General features: G+C 42.5%; 1 protein-coding gene and 1 non-coding gene across 2 annotated transcripts; one reads left to right on the top strand and one right to left on the bottom strand.

Moving 5' to 3' along the window:
• Positions 1-5: 5 nt before the first annotated feature.
• Positions 6-20,458, top strand: LOC114429879 (tripartite motif-containing protein 14-like; the record flags this gene model as incomplete). The annotated part of the gene is made up of 5 exons (XM_028398491.1): positions 6-197; positions 15,536-15,693; positions 15,806-15,979; positions 16,811-16,857; positions 19,956-20,458. Coding segments are annotated over exons 1-5 (1,074 nt in total), but the record flags the coding sequence as incomplete, so codon positions are not given.
• On the bottom strand, positions 3,241-3,313 carry trnak-uuu (transfer RNA lysine (anticodon UUU)). Its single transcript has one exon. It is a non-coding gene; the product is annotated as a tRNA-Lys (tRNA).
• Positions 20,459-20,672: the final 214 nt, after the last annotated feature.

The following is a 20,672-nucleotide window of genomic DNA, read 5'->3' as shown; positions in this document are numbered from 1 at the left end:
CACACATGGTGGCTGTCTCCTTCCTGCTGGTGCTCTGCATCTGTGCCCTGATGATTGCTGCACTTTACGTGTGGCAACAAAGACAAGCCGACCGCAAATCACACCATCTGGTCTGTCCAGAGGAGGGCAGCAAAAACAACAACTGTCTAGAGATCTGCTCTCTGAGCAGCCCAGAGGACCCTGGACCAGACCTGAAGGTGGTCGAGTGAAAACGTGTTGGTCCATACACCTCTCCTCTTCCTCCCAACCTGTGTGGCCTTACACTCTGTGTAATGTGCAAAGTGGACTTTAGCCTGTAGTTGTTGAACACACTGTTCTGCTTCGTTTTCACAGACGACGGGATTATTGTTTGATTGTAATGATGGCTGGGAGATCAGTTATCAAGTGATCAATATTTGCACATTTGTAATGTTAGTTTAATTGATTGTGTACAGAGCTGTTGTGTTTGTTTACAATAATGCAGGGATTGACTGTTTATTGTTTTGAATTGATCTCTGACCTCATGTGAATCTGCAGCTTTAATAAATCTTCCTCAACAGCTGGTCTCCTGTTGGTGGAAACACTGCCACCAAAATTTATGACGTCGCGCCACAATCAGGAAGTGCTTTGAAGGCCAGACGGTCCCATTTACCAACGGTTGAGGATCCTCCAGTTTTCCTGGTTACCACAGCGCTGCAATACCGTTACTATAGTAACAGACCTAACAAAGCCAGTGGTTTCTTCGGGCGAGCGTAAAACACAGTGAAGAGAACCGTCGGTGCTGGTCGAAGCTGGAGGAGGTAACGTCAGTGTCATCCCACAAAGTCCAGCTCATGCTGAAGCCTGACTGTTTGTCACATGGCCCCAGGTGACGTTAGGTTGATGTTAAAGAAACTTAGAAAAGTTGGGAGGAAGCTGCTGTTTACTTTCAGTTACAGTAGACGGTTTTATTTGTCTGATGACATGTTGTTGCCTTTTCTGCTCCCTCCGCACACACAATGGACATGAGGAGATTCCCAACAAAGACACGGAGAGTTAGAGTTGTTTTCAGCTTTAACCCATATTGTAATAAGGCCAGGTTAGCTCCTGTTAGCCTGCTAGCTTCAGCCTCGCTGTGCCAGTGCACATAGCCACCTGCTCCTATTCTTATCAGCAAGAATAAAACACATGTGATGGACCGTCAGGACACAGTGGAGCATTATATGAACAGGGAAACACTGATGTAGCAGATGAGGCAGGGCGTCATTATAAACACATCCACAAGGTTTGTTGTGAATTCAGCAGTTTTATAAGCAAATAAAAATAAAGACATGCATCTTTTTGTAAGTTAGTATTTTTAGTGTTTCAGTATTATCTGCATTAAGCAGAGTTTGGTTCATGGTCCAACAACTTTTTGAAACTCAGATGAAGAGAACTGTGTTAAATCAACATGCTGATGTTATTTCATTGATGATATATATATTTAAAGCTCACTTATATTGGTTGTTAATTCAAAAGTATGCTTGCTGAGGTGAGTGATGACGGGGAAACTCTATCAGGTGGACATGAGGGAGATTTGCCAGTGTTTTGTCTCTGTAAATGAGAGAAGGCCTCAGATATGGAGGTTTTGTATCATCTGTTAGTGTAGTGCCACCAGTGTGTTTGACAAAACTGTTGTTTCACTTGGAATTAGTTTCTGTCACCGTGTTTTAAAATCAATGAGTGTTTATTGAATCTGTCTCATTCATTACTCAGTCATTAATCACTCATTCATTCATCACTCAGTCATTAAGTGTTTACTTCTGTAGCTAAAATAGTTTAACAACCTGTTAAAATCTGCAGGAAATCTCAACTACTTCATATTATTATATTTCATAATATACTAATGTACTTTTTTTCACCACCAACCCACAGAAGGTGTCCCCCCCCCGTAATGAAGGGCCTCTTCATTACTGTTAGCAGTGGTTGCTAGCACAGTTAATCTTTTTTTAGTTCACCTTTAACCCATGTAGGGAGCATGATTTTTGTTTGTGTAGTGGCAGTGGGATGATTGATAAAATAAAAACACAGCAACATGGAGTAATTATTTATTGTTGTAATCGCTTGGTGGGATCGGGTGTGTTCAGGGATATGACTATATATCAATATATAGTAATAGATCAATCAGTTAGATGGTGAAATATATTAGATACATTGATACATTTATCAGTTTGAGATTCTTTAAATATGAGTTAAATATATTACTTGGATGCAAACGATGCACATTTATTTTTTATTATTTATATCTAAGAATTTCATAGCATTAAACGCAGTTAATCGCAATTTGTCATTGTATACATTTTAGTAGAAGAAAAGTTATTGATCACGTTTCTCTTGCATGTGTGTGTGTGGAGGACATCTTGCTGATTCGCGTATCATAAGTTTTGAACCCGGACCCTCTCGCACCCAAACCGACGCTGATTCCCCTACACCACCATCCAGCTTGTTCTCTGCCGCAAATGCTTTAATTGTGTTAAACATTTTAATCGGATTAATCATGTTGTTTGATTAGCCCTAATTATTATGTATCCACTTCAAATGTAACTTTGTAACAATTGCGTGCAGTGAAACTGAAAGTTTAATGTATTTTATTGTGTCAGCCATGTAGTGTAGTCGAACGAGGCTGCACGGAGATTCAAATGCCAAACGATCCATGAACCAATAACACACACCGCAATTCATTTTATTCACCACTAGATGTCCTACTCGAGCACTGTGTCATTGAAGCCTGGAGTAATGAACCTTTTTCTTGAATCAGGTGTCGAAGCTTCAACAAAGCCTTGAAAACCCATCACTAGCTGTAGGTATTATCTGTAAGACACAAGAACCAGATGCTGAATTAACTATACAATGATCGGATTGTGGGTTTTTAATGATTGTTTATTGTTAATGTGTGATGGTGTGTGAGCTCTTACCTTGTGTTGTGGCCAGGGGTGACAGTCAAAAGAGTCCCTCTTGGAACAAGCAGGCATTTATGGTTCCGGACCAGTCCACTCAGGAAATAGGTGCAGGGGGAAGGACAATTTTAGTTATGAGTTTTAAACCAGCTTTTAGCTTTTAATAAAAAGGAATTCCATGTATTTATTGTACATATGTATGTATGTATGTATCATTTATTGATGTTTGTTATGTGCTTGCTAAAAAACATCTACATAGATGGTACATCCAACTCTGTCTCCTTCTTGGGAAGTTGAGCTGCTACATGGCCATCCTAGAACTGTGTCACAGGAGTACAAAGCTTTCCACCTGAACAGGGACTTGAACCCGGGACCCTCAGATTAAAAGTCTGATGCTCTACCGACTGAGCTATCCAGGCTCTACATGTTGTGTCAGAGACTAATTCTGTGCGGACAGGTTAACTGAAACAGAGAGCATGGACCAATTCTGGTGTAAACACATGTTGCTGTAATCTACAAAGTGAAATTGTTATTTGTTACATGTCAGTTTTCTCTTCCAAGGACTCAGTTTAGCATGACATGATCAGCTTGATGTTCATATATGTGTTACACATTATTACTAGATGAGCTGCAGTGAAACATCCAAGCGACCACGTCCCAGCACATGTCAGAGATGCAGAACAGATGGAACAGTCTTATGGAGTGATGGAGGCCATGAAGCCTCCTAAAGCTTTGAATGGAGCTGAAGTCATGATGCACTGGTCTTTCTTATATAATGTCTCATAAGTATTTGTTATAATATTGTGTCATTGAGCACTTTGCATATCACTGTCCTCCATGAGGAGACTGTCCTCCATGTCTAGATAAGGCTTGCTGTCTAGCAACTATTGCCCTGCACACTGGCTCCCAACAATGCCCAGCTTCAGCCTTGCTTCAGTGGTCTCTATGAATATGACCTGGATGACATGTAAATATACAGTGTGCTCTTTGTAATCTGTATTCTGGCTCTAAAACAAGTGCCCCTTGTGAGGGTTGAAGTCACAATCTACAGATTATGAGACTGACTCGCTGCCTACTGCACTAACGAGGCTCAGAAAGAGGTGAAACATGGTCTTTTCTCTTTTTCTTCTTTAAATAAAGACATCTACAGTGCTCATGCTGGCTACTGCACCAACAAACATTCTTAATTTAAATCAAATGAATGTGTTCTTTAAAAAGCCTCTAAAGGTAAAACATCACAGTAATTCTTCCTGTGACACCTTCACTACCAGTGATGGTAAGTGCTCTTGTTTCAAATGTGATGTGCACTGTACCACTGAAGCTCGTCTGTGAAGTGTAGTGCCTCTGTGTGTATGTCACAGTGATGTTAACAGAAGTCAGATAGGTCTGTTAACACATATAAAAACAACATGCTGAACAACAGCATAGATGTGAAGGTGAATATATGTCCCCTCACATGTTCCTCAGTTAAAAGGGTTATTGCATTGGCCGGGAATCGAACCCGGGCCTCCCGCGTGGCAGGCGAGAATTCTACCACTGAACCACCGATGCTGTGGAAAGCTGACATCTAGTGGTGCCATCGCAGGTTGCAGCCTCCTCATTCCAAAATCAATCCCTCCTCCACATAAAGTCAAAAGTTATAAATTCGCCTCATTACATGAGCGGTTGTGTGTAATGACGCGGCTCACCAGCAGAGGGCGTGTGACGGAGCAACAAGCAGGAAGCTACAGGGGAGAAGAGACACAAGCATCCACAGAGTGTAGTTATGATCAGCTGAGAGGAGGCGGTCCTTGAACACACCATGAGAACCGCGGAGACTCAATCCAAGGCAGCTCCTCTGCAGGCTGAATGTTCCGCTCGTGTTTTCTGTGTGTGGATGAAAGAGTCCAGATGAGTGTGGGAGCAGCGCTGCAGGCCGACAGTGAAGGAGCTGCTAGCGGACTGTGTCTCTTCATGTTCGGCTCATGTGGAGCTCTGATGATCTCTGCACTTTGCTGCTGGAGAGAGTCCGCGCGCTGCGCAGCGGCTTCTCCCTCTTCTTCCTCTCAGAGATGAAGTCAGACTATCAGAGCTCCATCAGAAGCTGTTTTCCAGCTGAGCCGCATGTTGCTTCAGAGACTCAGAGGACAACCCGACATCTGCTGACGTCACTTCGTCCCAGAGTCCGGCTGTTGCAGCAGCATCAGACCCTGATGATGGTGCAGACAGACTTCTATCAGAGCTGCTCGCTGCTTCTCTCGCTGAGCAGGTTGAATAAAGTCCATCACTGTTCTGTTTGTGTCACAGCTGTTATCATGTAAACAGACACAGACAGAGCAACAACAGGGAGGCTGCTGTAAAAATCAGCTTCATGTTTCCAGTGTGACGGCGCCCCCTGCTGGAGACACACTGCATCAGAAACATCACTGACTGCAGCTTTATGTTCTTCATAAAGAAGGTGTTCCACAGCAGGTTATTGATCACATCCAGGTTTGATTGATTAAAACAGACATGGCTTAGCATTGCTTGTGTCAGTTAAATCACTTTCACCCAGTTCCAGGCTGATTTCTTTATTGTGCAGCTCATTTGAGATTTCTTCTGCTGCATCAGTTGTTGCCATTGAGGTTGATCTTTTCAGTCTAAATCCATGTTGGCTTTCATTTAATAACTGATGTTCTTCAATAAATGTTTCTAAGCGATCATTAAACAGTGTTTCAAGGACTTTAGAGAAGTGAGGCAGCAGTGAGGCTGGTCTGTAGTGTGTGAAGTTGTTAGGAATAAAACCCAAAATATCAGCTGTTAATCACTCAAGTGCTTTTATTCCTGCAGGAAGGAGCAGCCACACACACAGACAGTCGCCTCTGTAGGAGTGCTCAAGGTCTTTTCAGAGCAGCTCCCTTCTTATACCCTCTGTTATCTGACAGACACAGCTTCTCAGAACACACACATCTTAGAATAGGCACAAGCATAATCATATATGACAGTAACATATCATGTATGAGATCATAGGAGTAACACCACATATATTTCCATAGTAAGACATATGGACAGACTGTCTCCACAAAGTCCAGCAGGCCACAGGTTAGGTTGTTTCCAGAATTCTTCCAACAGATCCTTAGATACTTACCTTTAAATCTTCTGCCTGACTTTGTATCAATGTGACATCATCATCTTATTTTCTTTCAGGGCTTCTTGGTACTTTTTAAGTCTTCTTGGTGCATTGAAATATTCTCAATGTGCAGTTACATCACTGAAGTGAATTGTTGATCTTTGTTGTTAACAGGAACATGAGAATCTGAAGCAGTCTGTCCTGTTTTTATCTGATGTCTTGATGTGTGGCTCACCTGAACATCTGATGAGAGACTAAAACTATCAGGAGGACGCTGCCAAACCACCACAGACAGTCAGTCCTGCAGCAACAAGTGTTTGTCCTCACAAGTGTGTGAACTGCAGGAGAAGCACGCTCGTGATAAGCACTGCAAAACATGCCCCATGATCTGCATGAGCCTCTGACTTCTGTGACCGGGCCAGTGGTTTGCACTTTTGTCCACTAGGTGGAGCCACATGCTCAGACAGGCTCAGCTCTGCCTCCTTTCCCATCCACACAGCATGCTTTAAAAACATATGTATGTGTATAAATATGTATGAGTAGTAGTTTATAACACAACATGTGTGGGTGTGTGATGACACAGTTTTCAGTCTGGTTAGTAAAAAGTCATTAATAAGTCCAATTAGTCCAAACCCTCATCTCTCCTGTTCTCCAGCCTTCCTCACCACCACACACACACAACAAACTGTGGTGACAGGATAATACCAGATATCATGGCACTATTCTTCATAAGAATTCTTTTCTTTTCTATTAGCAGTGATCAGTCTCATCTGAAGCTGTGGTTACAAACCACAGCACTCAGCAGTCTTATCTGAGGGCAGCAGGGGCTGATGGGAGTTTTGAGCAGCTCGTCCTCGTTTGGCCTCAGCTGCATCAGAGCGTCACTTCTCTGTGAGTTCACCAGAGGAAACATGCTTCTCCTGCCGGCTGCTGCTCTCTGCTGGCTGTGTTCAGGTGAGTGTTTCCAGCCAATCAGGCGCCGACGAGCCGCACCTGTAACAAACACTGACCTCCACCTGTCTCTGCAGCGCTGGTTTCCATGGCAGCAGATCTGACCCAGGACGATGCCTCGCTGACCAGGAGAGTCGGTGGACATGTGTCCTTCAGCTGTGGAGGGCTTCAACAGTGTAGTGACAGCTTTGTATTCTGGTACCAGAAGAAAGACCAGGACACATTCAGACTGATTCTCTATATTGATAATGATAATGGTGACATCTATGGAGGTTACAGTCATCCTCAGAAAGATGATTTCTCAGCTGTACAAACACAGAAGGGCTGGAGCTGGAGCTCAAGACAGTTAAAGAGGATCATTCAGCCACCTACTGCTCCTGTTGGTGGAGTGGAAGGTCCCACAGTGAGAGATTATGGGAGCAGCCTGAACAAAAACCAGCAGAGAACAGAAAACCACATCAGCTTCATGTTTCACCTCCATCTCAGACTCAAACACACTCAAAGAGCTCTGAAGCACCGAAAGCTGCACAAATGCATGTTTGATCCCAACAAAGGAAGGAATGAGTCCATGTGACCAGAGGGGGCGCTGACTGGGAGTCTTCCAGTCGGAGCTTCACATGTTAACAGAGGAAGTTTAGAACCAGCAGGAAAAAGCTATGATGAGGACGCTGTGGTGCTTTTTACAAACATGGAGATTTTCAGTGTCTCTGTTTTACACAGACGTTCCTGCAACATGGAATTCTGACAGACTCCTGCCTCCTGATTGGATGCTTCACTCAGCAGGTTGTTGTATGAGCCTGTTTCACTGTGTGAGGATCTTTGGTCCTGGAACTAAACTGATAGTAACAGGTAAGAACTAACATTTGTTTTTACTGTTGGAAATGTTGAAGCTGTTTAAAGTCACTTTCTTCATGGACTGTTTCTACTGAATCACATTTGTATTATTTTTATACTTTGTATAGAATTTATCACACAGCACACGGACAGAAAAAACAAACGGACAACACTTTAATCTGAGCTATTGTTTGTGCAGAATTATTTAGTGTTTCATCATTTCAGTATTTTTAATCAGTAATAAATTAATATATAAAATAAAGAAACCTGATGTGGTGCTAAAATAAGAGGAAATAAAAGATAAAAGATGGTAAAACATTCATATGTTTTACATGTTAACACACGTTTCATATTCATCAAAATTATACAATATATAAAATACATATTTTGGTTTTAAAGTAAATGATGGTAAATAGACATCAATATGTAATAATTATAATATATAATAACTCATCATAATGTGTTAAATGTGATCTGGTAAATATTTTATCTAGCATGTCCATCAATAATATTTCATGAACAGAAATGTATAATATTTGACATATCCACACATACTGCCCGTGTCTGTTAAATCAATATTTTTGTTATCATAACTATTATAGTAAAATATTGAGACATAACTTCAAATATGTAATATGAGGACTTGAATCATATTTCATACATAAATCTGACCAATTAAAACAGATTAAAACAGAAGTGATTAAATAACATGAATTATATGTGACAGATTCATTATAAAGCAGTTTGGTTATTTGTTACATGTGTGTAAACTTTATATATAACCTCATATTATAACAGTGTATTTTTCATAGTAACCAGTTGTAGGTCAGCTACAGTTTATAGTTCAATGTCAGAAGCTCTGTCATAAATTGATGTTTTATTTGCTTTTAGCTTCCTTAAAGTTCAGGATTTTTTATGTGCTTGTTCTTATATTTAGTCATCAGATGCGTCATGTGACATGTCCTCCAACATTCCAAGACGTGCATGTTAGGTTCATTGTCTTTGTCTTTCTGTGGCAGCCCTGTGATAGACTGGCCACCCATCAAGGCCTGTCTCCCACTGACAACTACTATAGACTCCAGCCAGAGGTGAGAAACCATTTTGAAACCAAACATGTGGCAAATGTTTTAGTCAAAATAACGATTTAACTGTTCACATCAGAACCCGTACAGGTGAGAAGCCTTTATCTAGCACAATATGAGGGAACTGTTTCAGTTATTTTTAAAATTGAATGCTATTTGTCACATGAAGGATGCATAGATAAGAAGCCATGTTTGCCAAAGAGGAGAATGTTCTGAAACATCTGTGTGGAAAAGTTCTCAAGTTTTGCTTGAGTCAATGATGTTATATCCAAATGTTTCTGAAACGGGTGAAAGGACAAAGAGACTAAACTGGACAGAGTAGCAAAGTTCATTCTGCACACAGCTGACAAGAGAAAAACACTCTACAAGCGATCTCAGGAACAGGTGCAGTTTTGTGAGGAGTGTGAAAAGCGATGTCTGCAACCTAAGATGAGGTGGGAGATTGCTATGCATAAACGGGGATCTGCTCGTGCAGTTGATGGCTGTATGCACAGTTTTTGAACAAAATGTACTAATGACGTATTCCCTTAAAGCTTGATGAATTATTTTCAGGGTGTCTTCTATGTAATAAATATAAAAAGTTACAATGCTATGCGTATCCATAACGTTTTAATTAGGGATGTCCCGATCAGGTTTTTTTGCCTCATTTTGAGTATCTGCCCATACCGAGTGTGTGTGTGTGTGTCCAGAGTGCCACGCTAGGAGATTGCACACACGCAGCAGCACATCAAGGTCTCGAACCACGATCTCTCGAGCCAAAAGCAGCTGTCATACCCCTACACTACAGGACACAGAGCCACCCTGCACAGAAGGAATTCACTTTGAGAGTCCTAATAAATATATTCGAGTCCTGATCGGGAGGTAATGTCCGATTCCGATCGAGTCTGAAATCACGTAATCGGTCTCACACTGTGCTGAGGCTTGCTTCGGTCACGTGACTAGTGACGTTTGAACCACTTCAGTGACGTTTGAAGCAGTTGAGTGCTTCGAACAGCATACGAGTCATGTGATTGGTTCGGGTTGTGAATCGCTTGGTGGGATCGGGTGTGTTCAGGGATATGACTATATATCAATATATAGTAATAGATCAATCAGTTAGATAGTGAAATATATTAGCTACATTGATACATACATCGCAATTTGTCATTGTGTACATGTTAGTAGAAGAAAAGTTATTGATCACGTTTCTCTGGCATGTGTGTGTGTGGAGGACCTCTTGCTGATTCGCGTATCATAAGTTTTGAACCCGGAACCTCTCGCACCCAAACCGACAATGATTCCCCTACACCAGCATCCAGCTTTGTTCTCCGCCGCAAATGCTTTAATTGTGTTAAACATTTTAATCGGATTAATCATGATGATCACTTCAAATGTAACTTTGTATACAAATTTTGTGCAGTAAAAGTGAAAGTTTAATGTATTTTATTGTGTCAGCCTGAAACCATTCAACCATGTAGTGTAGTCAAACGAGACTGTGCGGAGATTCAAATCCCAAACAATCCATGAACCAATAACACGCACCACAGTTCATTTTATCCACCACTAGATGTCCTACTGGAGCACTGTGTCAATGAAGCCTCGAGTAATGAACCTTTTTCTTGAATCATGTGTCGAAGCTTCAACACAGAACACTGTGCAGTGACACAGCTCCCCATCAGCTTCAAGTAATGTTCTCACTCTGAGCAGCAGCCAGGTTCAAAGTCTTTAATGCAGCCATAAAATGGTGGAAACCTGTGCAGTAACATGTTATCATCCATCACTGATTAACAAGCAGAGATCCAATGCAGCTGTAGAGATTGAGTTATGATGCACAGATGGTGTTCAGGAATCATATGAACATTTCTAACAGCATTCTGAGGCCGTCTCTTAAAATGAAGTGTTTCCAGAAACCTGCCTTCATATTATATAAACTGAGAATACCTCATCTGCTCACTTCTTTCATCCACCCACAATCAATCTGCTCAGATTATTCATTTTCAGGATCTGGACCACTGTGCTGGCAGAACAACCAAAGCATTGATGTGTCTGATCGTATCAAATGATAATTTTCTGCAAATTTGTAAATCTGTTCTTTGCTTCTGTCACAGTCTCGCTGTGGGTTGTGATCTAACTACACAAAGTCCTCACACAGTTTATTCATAGTAACAGTCAGATAAGAACATCAAATGTTACATTTATAGCGAGTGTAAATGATGTTTGGAGCTGATGGATTTGTTTTCACTGAAACACACTTTATTAAGAAGGTGTGTTTCTCCTTCCTTACAGTCAGATCAAGGTCTGGAACTGTAACTGATAAGAACTCTGTGCTGGTTCAGTCTGTGAATGTTTGACCTGAGCTCTTTATTCCAAAGGTCAGAACACTGTCATCATGTTTCCTTAAAGAAGCCTTGAGTGTGACGATGAATCCAGAGAGCTGAGCCTTTCTGTGCATCAACAGAGCGTTGAAAAGCTCCTGCTGTGAGTTCCATGTTTGTTCTTTCTCTGCTGTTTTCCTGCTGATGGACGTCACCTTCACTCCTCGGCTTCATCCAGATTCTTTTCTCCATCAGGAGGTAACTAACAGCAGTTTATTGATGAGTGTTGTTGTGTTACTGTGACTTCAAGTGTTTGCTTGTTGTGCTTCACTTGGAACATTTATTGTATCTGTTCGTCTCGTGCCGATCATCTGATTGTTAGAGATCTTTGTGTCATTCTAACAGACAGTGTGATTCAGCTAGTGAGAGGCGTTCACTGTCCTGTTGTTCAGAGGAGGACTGCTGGCTGCTTCATACAGTCATTAAACATGTTCCAGATGTTTGAAAATGTTCACAGTCAGCATGAAACAGAAAGTCTGTCATCAAACTGCTCTTTGTAGAGCAATGCAGCATCTGTTAACACTGTGTCTGCATCATGTGTTCAGTCAGACACTTTTGACTTTTTACATTCTCACTGTGTCACTCATTCATGTTAAACTGTAGATGGAGCTTTTACTGAGCAGCAGCCAGGTTCAAAGTCTTTAATGCAGCCATAAAATGGTGGAAACCTGTGCAGTAACATGTTATCATCCATCACTGATTAACAAGCAGAGATCCAATGCAGCTGTAGAGACTGAGTTATGATGCACAGATGGTGTTCAGGAATCATAAGAACACTTCTAACAGCATTATGAGGCCGTCTCTTAAAATGAAGTGTTTCCAGAAGTGATGAGCTGAAAACTCTCAGCTGTTTTTTAAAGCTTGGAGAAAGATGGAGGTCCTGCTTATAAACAGTCCAAAAGCACTTTTTATGAATCCTACAAAAACATAGTTTTATAGATAAGTTACAATCCAATGTTTCAGACATCATATGAAATCCTTAATGTAAAATGCTTCTTCACTGTTTATCATGACGTTATTTCTAGACTCTCTGTACTCTGACCCATGTTTACTTTGTCTCCATCTGCTGGTAGAATCCAGAGTGACAGTGGTATTCAGTGGCGTAAGTGTTGGGGGGAGTGTTGTGTTTGTATGAAGGTATGTGCTAGCAGGTCCCAGGTGTCTTTTTAGTCATTTCATTTTAGTCTTTTAGTCTTTAAAAACGTGAGGTCAGTCCTGATCCGGTCCTTTTGGGATGATTAAACATTCCAGTCATTAAGTCACAGCATCTGCTCACGTAAACAGCTGCAGCCATTTGCTGAAATCATTTCAGTTATTTTTTGTACACACAGCACCCCATGTTGACAGGAAAACATTTCTGCAGATGAAAAAACAAAAAGTGAAATATGATTCAGATGGTTCTAACCTTCAGTCCAGCTGTGTCTGTGGACATGATGAGGAAAGACACACACCTGTCTGTATAAGACCTTACAGCTCACAGTGCATGTTAGAGCACATGTGACCCGCTGACAGTGAGTACAGTCTTCTCTCTGTACACCACACTCTCTGTTATGATTGTCTTCACACCTCAGTGCGAGTATTTGGGTTTTTACTGACCTGACCTTTGACCTCTCTGACCTCACAAAGAGGGCAGAGTCCAAAGGTCAGCACCAGTTCCTCTTGAACACACCATAAACCAGCTGATAGACTGATGATCTTTATTCTTTGATTGATCCCAAACTGGGAAATTTTTTAATCTGAGCCAACAGTCTGTTTAAACCTGTTCAGAGTTTCTAGGAAGTCATGTGACCACAGAGGCTCCTCCTATGATGAAGTATAAACACCCTGAACACTGACTGCTCTCTGCTTCGTCACAGAAACCAACAGCACAGGTAAGACTCACTCACTGGGAAGGAATGATGAGAAAATGCTTCCAACATGTTGAGTGCAGAGTTTTAATGTGGACATTAGCTGGATAGATCAGTAGGAATCAATGGCTTTTATGTTATCATGTTCTATTATGAAGGTGACATCATAAGGTCACAGGTAAAGTATAAAAATGTTGACGTTTCTTTGATGGCCACTTTAGCTTCAAGATGGGAATGGTGGCCCTGTGGCCATCTCTAACAATCAATAACAATCAATAACAATAACAACATGCTGACTGTGTGTTTCTGTGTCATGTTGCTGTGTTTGTGTGAAGGTGTGAGCTCTGCTATGAGTCAGTGTGAGGACAGAGAGGAGGGAGTCCCTCCCTCTAAAAACCGTCTTCAAGACCTCTTACTGCTCCATGACAGACATCTGCAGACATCTGTGAACTCTTCTGACTGAAAACACAAACTGTTTGTCTACAACTGATGAACAGATTTCATGGAGACAGAAAATATTTATTTGACACATTTATTGTAGCGTTCACTTATTAATGACATTTATTGTTTGTTTAGGAACTCCTGCTGCAGAGTGTGGACGTAAACTCAAGTCTAACCTGAGGAAGAAGTTCCAGTGTGTGTTTGAGGGGATCGCTAAAGCAGGAGAGCCGACCCTTCTGAACCAGATCTACACAGAGCTCTACATCACAGAGGGGGGGACTGCAGAGGTCAATGAGGAACATGAGGTCAGACAGATTGAAGCAGCATCCAGGAAAGCACACAGACCAGAAACAAGCATCAGACCAGAAGGCATCTTTAAAGGCTCACCTGGAAGACAGGAACCAATCAGAACAGTGATGACAAAGGGAGTGGCTGGCATCGGGAAAACAGTCCTAACACAGAAGTTCACTCTGGACTGGGCTGAAGACAAAGCCAACCAGGACATCCAGTTCACATTTCCATTCACTTTCAGAGAGCTGAATGTGCTGAGAGAGAGAAAGTTCAGCTTGGTGGAACTTGTTCATCACTTCTTCACTGAAACCAAAGAGGCAGGAATCTGCAGCTTTCAGCACCTCCAGGTGGTCTTCATCTTTGATGGTCTGGATGAGTGTCGACTTCCTCTGGACTTCCAGAACACTGAGACCCTGACTGATGTCACAGAGTCCACCTCAGTGGATGTGCTGCTGACAAACCTCATCAGGGGGAAGCTGCTTCCCTCTGCTCGCCTCTGGATCACCACACGACCTGCAGCAGCCAATCAGATCCCTCCTGACTGTGTGGACGTGGTGACAGAGGTCAGAGGGTTCACTGACCCACAGAAGGAGGAGTACTTCAGGAAGAGGTTCAGAGAGGAGGAGCAGGCCAGCAGGATCATCTCCCACATCAAGACATCACGAAGCCTCCACATCATGTGCCACATCCCAGTCTTCTGCTGGATCACTGCTACAGTTCTGGAGGACATGTTGGAAACCAGAGAGAGAGCAGAGCTGCCCAAGACCCTGACTGAGATGTACATCCACTTCCTGGTGGTTCAGACCAAAGTGAAGAAGATCAAGTATGATGGAGGAGCTGAAACAGATCCACAGTGGAGTCCAGAGAGCAGGAAGATGATCCAGTCTCTGGGAAAACTGGCTTTTGATCAGCTGCAGAAAGGAAACCTGATCTTCTATGAGTCAGACCTGACAGAGTGTGGCATCGATATCAGAGCAGCCTCAGTGTACTCAGGAGTGTTCACACAGGTCTTTAAAGAGGAGAGAGGCCTGTACCAGGACAAGGTGTTCTGCTTCATCCATCTGAGTGTTCAGGAGTTTCTGGCTGCTCTTCATGTCCATCTGACCTTCATCAGCTCTGCTGTCAACCTGCTGAAACAACAACAAACAACATCTCTGTGGTCTAAACGCTTCAGAGACAAACCTGAACTAAGACATCTCCACCAGAGTGCTGTGGACAAGTCCTTACAGAGTCCAAATGGACACCTGGACTTGTTCCTCCGCTTCCTCCTGGGTCTTTCACTGGAGACCAATCAGACTCTTCTACGGGGCCTGCTGACACAGACAGGAAGTAGCTCACAGACCAATCAGGAAACAGTCGAGTACATCAAGGAGAAGATCAGTGAGAATGTGTCTGCAGAGAGAAGCATCAATCTGTTCCACTGTCTGAATGAACTGAATGATCGTTCTCTAGTGGAGGAGATCCAACAGGCCCTGAGATCAGGACGTCTCTCCACAGATAAACTGTCTCCTGCTCAGTGGTCAGCTCTGGTCTTCATCTTACTGTCATCAGAAGAAGATCTGGAGGTGTTTGACCTGAAGAAATACTCTGCTTCTGAGGAGGCTCTTCTGAGGCTGCTGCCAGTGGTCAAAGCCTCCAACAAAGTTCTGTAGGTGGATTTATGAACCATTTCAAACATGGTTGATTTTTATATGAACAATAAAACATTGACTTTGTGTTCATTCTTTTTTTTCTCAGACTGAGCAGCTGTAACCTCTCAGAGAGAAGCTGTGAAGCTCTGTCCTCAGTCCTCAGCTCCCAGTCCTCTAGTCTGAGAGAGCTGGATCTGGATAATAACGACCTGCAGGATTCAGGAGTGAAGCAGCTGTCTCGTGGACTGGAGAGTCCAGACTGCAGACTGGAGACTCTCAGGTCAGGATCCAGCTTGTTGATCATCAGTTAAATTCTGCTTCATGTTCATGTTGAAGATCTGTTGGATTTTCCTTCTTTCTTCTTGAGTTCATGACATGTTTTGTACCTCCAGTCTGTCAGGTTGTCTGATCACACAGGAGGGCTGTGCTTCTCTGGCCTCGGCTCTGACCTCCAACCCCTCCTATCTGAGAGAGCTGGACCTGAGCTACAATCATCCAGGAGACTCAGGAGTGGAGCTGCTGTCTGCTTTACTCAACAGTCCAGATTGTAGTCTGAAGACTCTCAGGTACACAGAGACCACAGAGCATGAGTCCTCCTCAGTCTGTCAGTTTAGCTCATATATCCACAGCTGTTGATGGATGGACTGAAACTGCAGAGAAGAAATAATCACTGATCCCTGATGTTCATCTTCCTCCATCATTAAGTGTCCATCATGTTAACTTCACTTTTCTTTATACACGTTCTTCATGTCAAAATACATACAGACTGATTTTCAGTCACACTTAGTGCAGATCAAATACTAAATGATGCCCTACTTATTAATGTCCTCAGCTGTTAGAACCACTGAATTATTTCCACAAACAAATGTTCCTGAAACAATCCATATGTGAAGCTTCAGAGGAGACAACAACACAATGGTAGAAGGAGGAGTTCCTTCAGTCAGAGACAGAGAGCAGGGAGACACTACAATATTATCACTGTAAAAACTACACACAGACATGAGTGAATGTATTTATTTGAAGTGTGTCAGAAACTCTTCCATCCATGACACATGTGAACCAGGCTTGTGTTTGCATATAGAGTGAAAGGAACAAACAGTCAGAGACAGTGTGGCTTGTTTGCTGCTTTGGATAAATGCACAATGCTGAGATCAAACCTACACTGTTGCTGCATGAAGAGGATTTTACAGTAAAGCACTGACAGAGAGCAATATTTCACAGAACGGAGGACATGAATAAACACAGAGCAGATCAGGAGAGACTCTTCTGGAGTCGACACAGATGAGTTTCAGTCTGTTTGTGTGTCTCTGACAAACTGAGGAACTCTGCTTCATGTTGATCAGCAGTTTGGACTCATGTTGGTTAGAAAATCATTCTGACTGTGTTTCTTCCTGCAGGGTGGAGCATGGTGGAGAGCAGAGGTTAAAACCTGGGCTGAGGAAGTGTAAGTTTGACTCAGTCTTTCCTCATGTTATTGTGCATGAGTCAGTGTTCTATCAGTCCATCAGAGCTGTTGTAGCGCAGCCTCGGCGGTTGGATTTCTTTGGTGTTTACTGGAGTTTATTACTCCCCAGCAGGAGTTTTAGGTTCCAGCTTTGTCATTGGTTTTCCTTTTTTCTCTTGTTAGGGAGCTTTAGTGTGTTGTAGTGTCTCTGTGTTTGTTTGGGCACTGCTCAGCTCTGAGTTCATGAACTGCAGCCTAACACTGAAACCAGCCTGTGTAGCTGCCGATCTGAGAGTGGGGACGAGTGGGGAGGTGCAGACATGCTGTGTGTGGGTTTCCCCTCAGCCTGGGACATAACAGAGACAACCAAAGCAGACAAAAGACAAAATCCAATAAGAGACCACAAAGGGTTGAAAAGGTCCAAACACAGGAAGAAACAGCTCCACAGTCCAAAAGCAGGCAGGACTCAGACACAAAGAATCTCATCCAAAGGGTCAGACTGGACTGATGGACTGAAGAGTGAAGACACTGAGACACTGAGCTGTGAGCAGCATTATTAGGGTTAGGGTTAGGGCGAGAAACGCCACTGTTTAAGAAAACGAGTTACCACCAAAATAAGTTTCACACGGGGTCTCTATTTAAAGTTTTTAATCAGTTTTAACAAAACACTGTCAGGGCTTGTCAGAGGAGCGGACACAGGTGCAGAACGCAGATCGGTTTAAAGTTCAAGAGTCTTTTATTTAAGGCCAGGAGGGCAAAACAATGCAAAAACCAAAAATCTCTCTCAGTGTGGTCAAAGAGAAGAGTCCAACATAACTAACTTGCGTGGCAAAACTAGATTAAGAAAACCCGGCACATGGCGAAAAAAGGCGAGAACAAAAAACAAAGCATCAACAATACGATACACAGGTGACACACATGAGGGCGGGGCAGGTGATCAACAAGGAGGGAAAACACAGGAAGTAAAACACAAAACAGCAAGCACAAGACAAGACACAAGAACTAAACAAAACACTAGAACAGGAAAATAACAATAACTAGACACAGATTAAACTAAAAAAACCCAAAACAAGGAAAACAAAACCAAAAATACACCAGGTCGTGACAAACACGTTATCCGCCATGTTTCCCTGCACCGTTTCTTCCCTTCTTTCTATAGAATTTTGGGTGGAAAAAAGATTTGATTGTTTAACAAATGCCTTAAAGCATTAAAGCATCTAGAATAACTGTAAAAAATAAAGCCCATCACTTCACGGATTTCACCTTTTGCGGGTTATTTTTGGAACGTAACCCCGCGATTAACGAGGGACCTCTGATGAGAAGGAAGAGACTGGGCTCTCAGCTGCAGTAAAGGGGGCAGGTCTGGCTCCAACACAGGTTTCAATGTGCAAGATGTCTTGCCCTCACATTCTTCTTCCATTTCCACTTGTCCTGAAACTTCGGCCTTCGCTGTCAACCTTCCTTTTCTTACTCACACTTGCCATTTTAGAAATGGGCAATAAAAAAACACAGATCACTGGCAAACAGGGTGGTGAGAGTTTGACCATGTTTGCTGCCATCTTGTGGTGAAATGTTAAATATATATAAATAATAATCATTTTTAAACGTGTGATTTCATCCTGTGGACAACAGTACTGGTGGCATATTATGACTTTATTGATTTTATGACAGAGGCTTCGGCCCAGTGAACATATGAACTGGACTTTTGGTCTGTTCTACAGGAAAAACCCTCAATGATAATGCACCAACAATCCCAACCAAAGAAAGGAACATAAGGACAGAAGAACTAAACAGGAAAGAAAATAGAAACAACAAACCCAAATGCCCAAACACCATGCCTTCAAAGTTTGACAGTGATTTGATGCCTGTGTGGAGGGTCCATCGCAGTTTTTCTGGATTTTTTCAAACACCGTTTATCCGATCGCTACCAAACCTCAGAGGGTAGTAGTCCTGACCGAGCCGGTCGATTTGATGTATAATTTGTAGGGGTGGCTAGCGCTAGTTAGCTGTGTAATGAATTAGAGGCTTTTATTTTGAAAATCAGTGTGTGTCTGTGTAAGTGTGTGTGTGGGGGGGGGTGGGTTGGGGACACTCCCTAATGCATGTTAAAACATGTTTAAGTGTTTTATTTTGAAAATCTACACGTCAGAATATCCTGTTATTGTGCAGGGTCTTTTATTTTGAAAATCCATGTTTGTGTGTCTGTGTGTTGGCAGGTGTGTATAGTGTGTGTCTGCATATTTCTGGGTGGCTTGTGTGTAGTTTACCAGGCCTAGTAAGGTGTGTAATGATTTGGAGGCTTTTATTTTGAAAATCAGCGTGTGTGTGTGTGTGTTTGTGTGTCTGTGAGTGTGTGTGTGTCTGTGAGTGTAGTTGTGTATGTTCCTGTATGGAGCTTTTGGATGATGCTCTTTATCCAATGGTACAGTTGATGCTGCTGTTACGGTTACCATGGAAACGGCTCCCTCAGTTTTCGGCTTCCTGGTTTTGTGACTTTTGCCTTTTTCTCTCTCTCTCCCCATTCACCGTCTATGTCGTTCGCCCACTGGTTTTTTGCGATTTACGTGAAAACCGTACGTCGGAACGGAAAGAAAAGTCACAGCACAGGTGTCCCGGTACAGCCGGACGTCCTGTAACAGTTTCAGGTCGCTCACATTAAAGCTGTGGGACTAGTTCTGCTGAAAATGTGTCCAGAAGAAGGAGAATAATACAGAAGCGGAATAAGTATTTACAATAGTAACAGTGGAACAATATCAGGATAGATCAGGAGGTCTGAGTCTGGTCTTTCAGTCCAGATCCTCCTCCAGACTCTGATGAAGGAGCTTTTGGATGATGCTCTTTATCCAATGATACAGTTGATGCTGCTGTTCTTCTCATGTTCTAAATGTGTCGTCTGTCTTTACTCACATTGCTGCAAATATCCAGTTGTGTTTGAACACAAAGCTGATAGTTGTGTGTTTGTTCATTCAAACATTAGTGACAAAAAGTCTGATGATAAACTTTGTATGAATGAACAACACATCAGTCAGTAAAGACAGAATGAAGCCATCAGATGTGTCAGATGATAAACTGCAGCTGTGTCTTTTTCTCTCCATCAGATTTCTGTCAACTTGAAGTCGACACAAACTCAGTGAACACAAAGCTCAAACTGTCTGACAACAACAGGAAGGTGACACATGTGGAGGAGGAGCAGCCATATCCTGATCATCCAGACAGATTTGACTGGTGTCCTCAGCTGCTGTGTAGAAATGTTCTGACTGGTCGCTGTTACTGGGAGGTCGAGTGGAGAGGAAGGGTTCATATATCAGTGAGTTACAGAAGAATCAGAAGGAAAGGAGACAGTGTTGACTGCAGGTTTGGATTAAACAATCAGTCCTGGAGTCTGATCTGCTCTGATCGTCGTTACTCTGTCTGGCACAATAACACAGTAACATCCATCTCCTCCTCCTCTGTCTCTGACAGAGCAGCAGTGTATGTGGACTGTCCTGCTGGCACTCTGTCCTTCTACAGAGTCTCCTCTGACACACTGATCCACCTCCACACCTTCAGCACCACATTCACTCAGCCTCTACATGCTGGGTTCTGGTTGTTTCCTGATTCCTCAGTGAGTCTGTGCTGTGTGTAGAAGCAGAGTGTGTGGAAGTGACAGCAGCTTCAACTTTGTGCTTTAAATGTTGATGATGTTTCACTTTCATTTGAATCACTGACTGTGATTTCAGGTCAGAACATGTTTTTGTCTTAGAAGCAGTGAAATGAAGAATGTGAAGCTGAATTTATGATCATGAACTTTGACATGTCCTCACAAATGAAACCCT

The sequence above is a fragment of the Parambassis ranga genome, unplaced genomic scaffold, assembly GCF_900634625.1.
Source record: "Parambassis ranga unplaced genomic scaffold, fParRan2.1 scaffold_21_arrow_ctg1, whole genome shotgun sequence".
NCBI lineage: Eukaryota > Metazoa > Chordata > Actinopteri > Ambassidae > Parambassis > Parambassis ranga.
The sequence above is the reverse complement of the archived record's forward strand: the minus strand, read 5'-3'. Positions and strand labels throughout refer to the sequence as shown.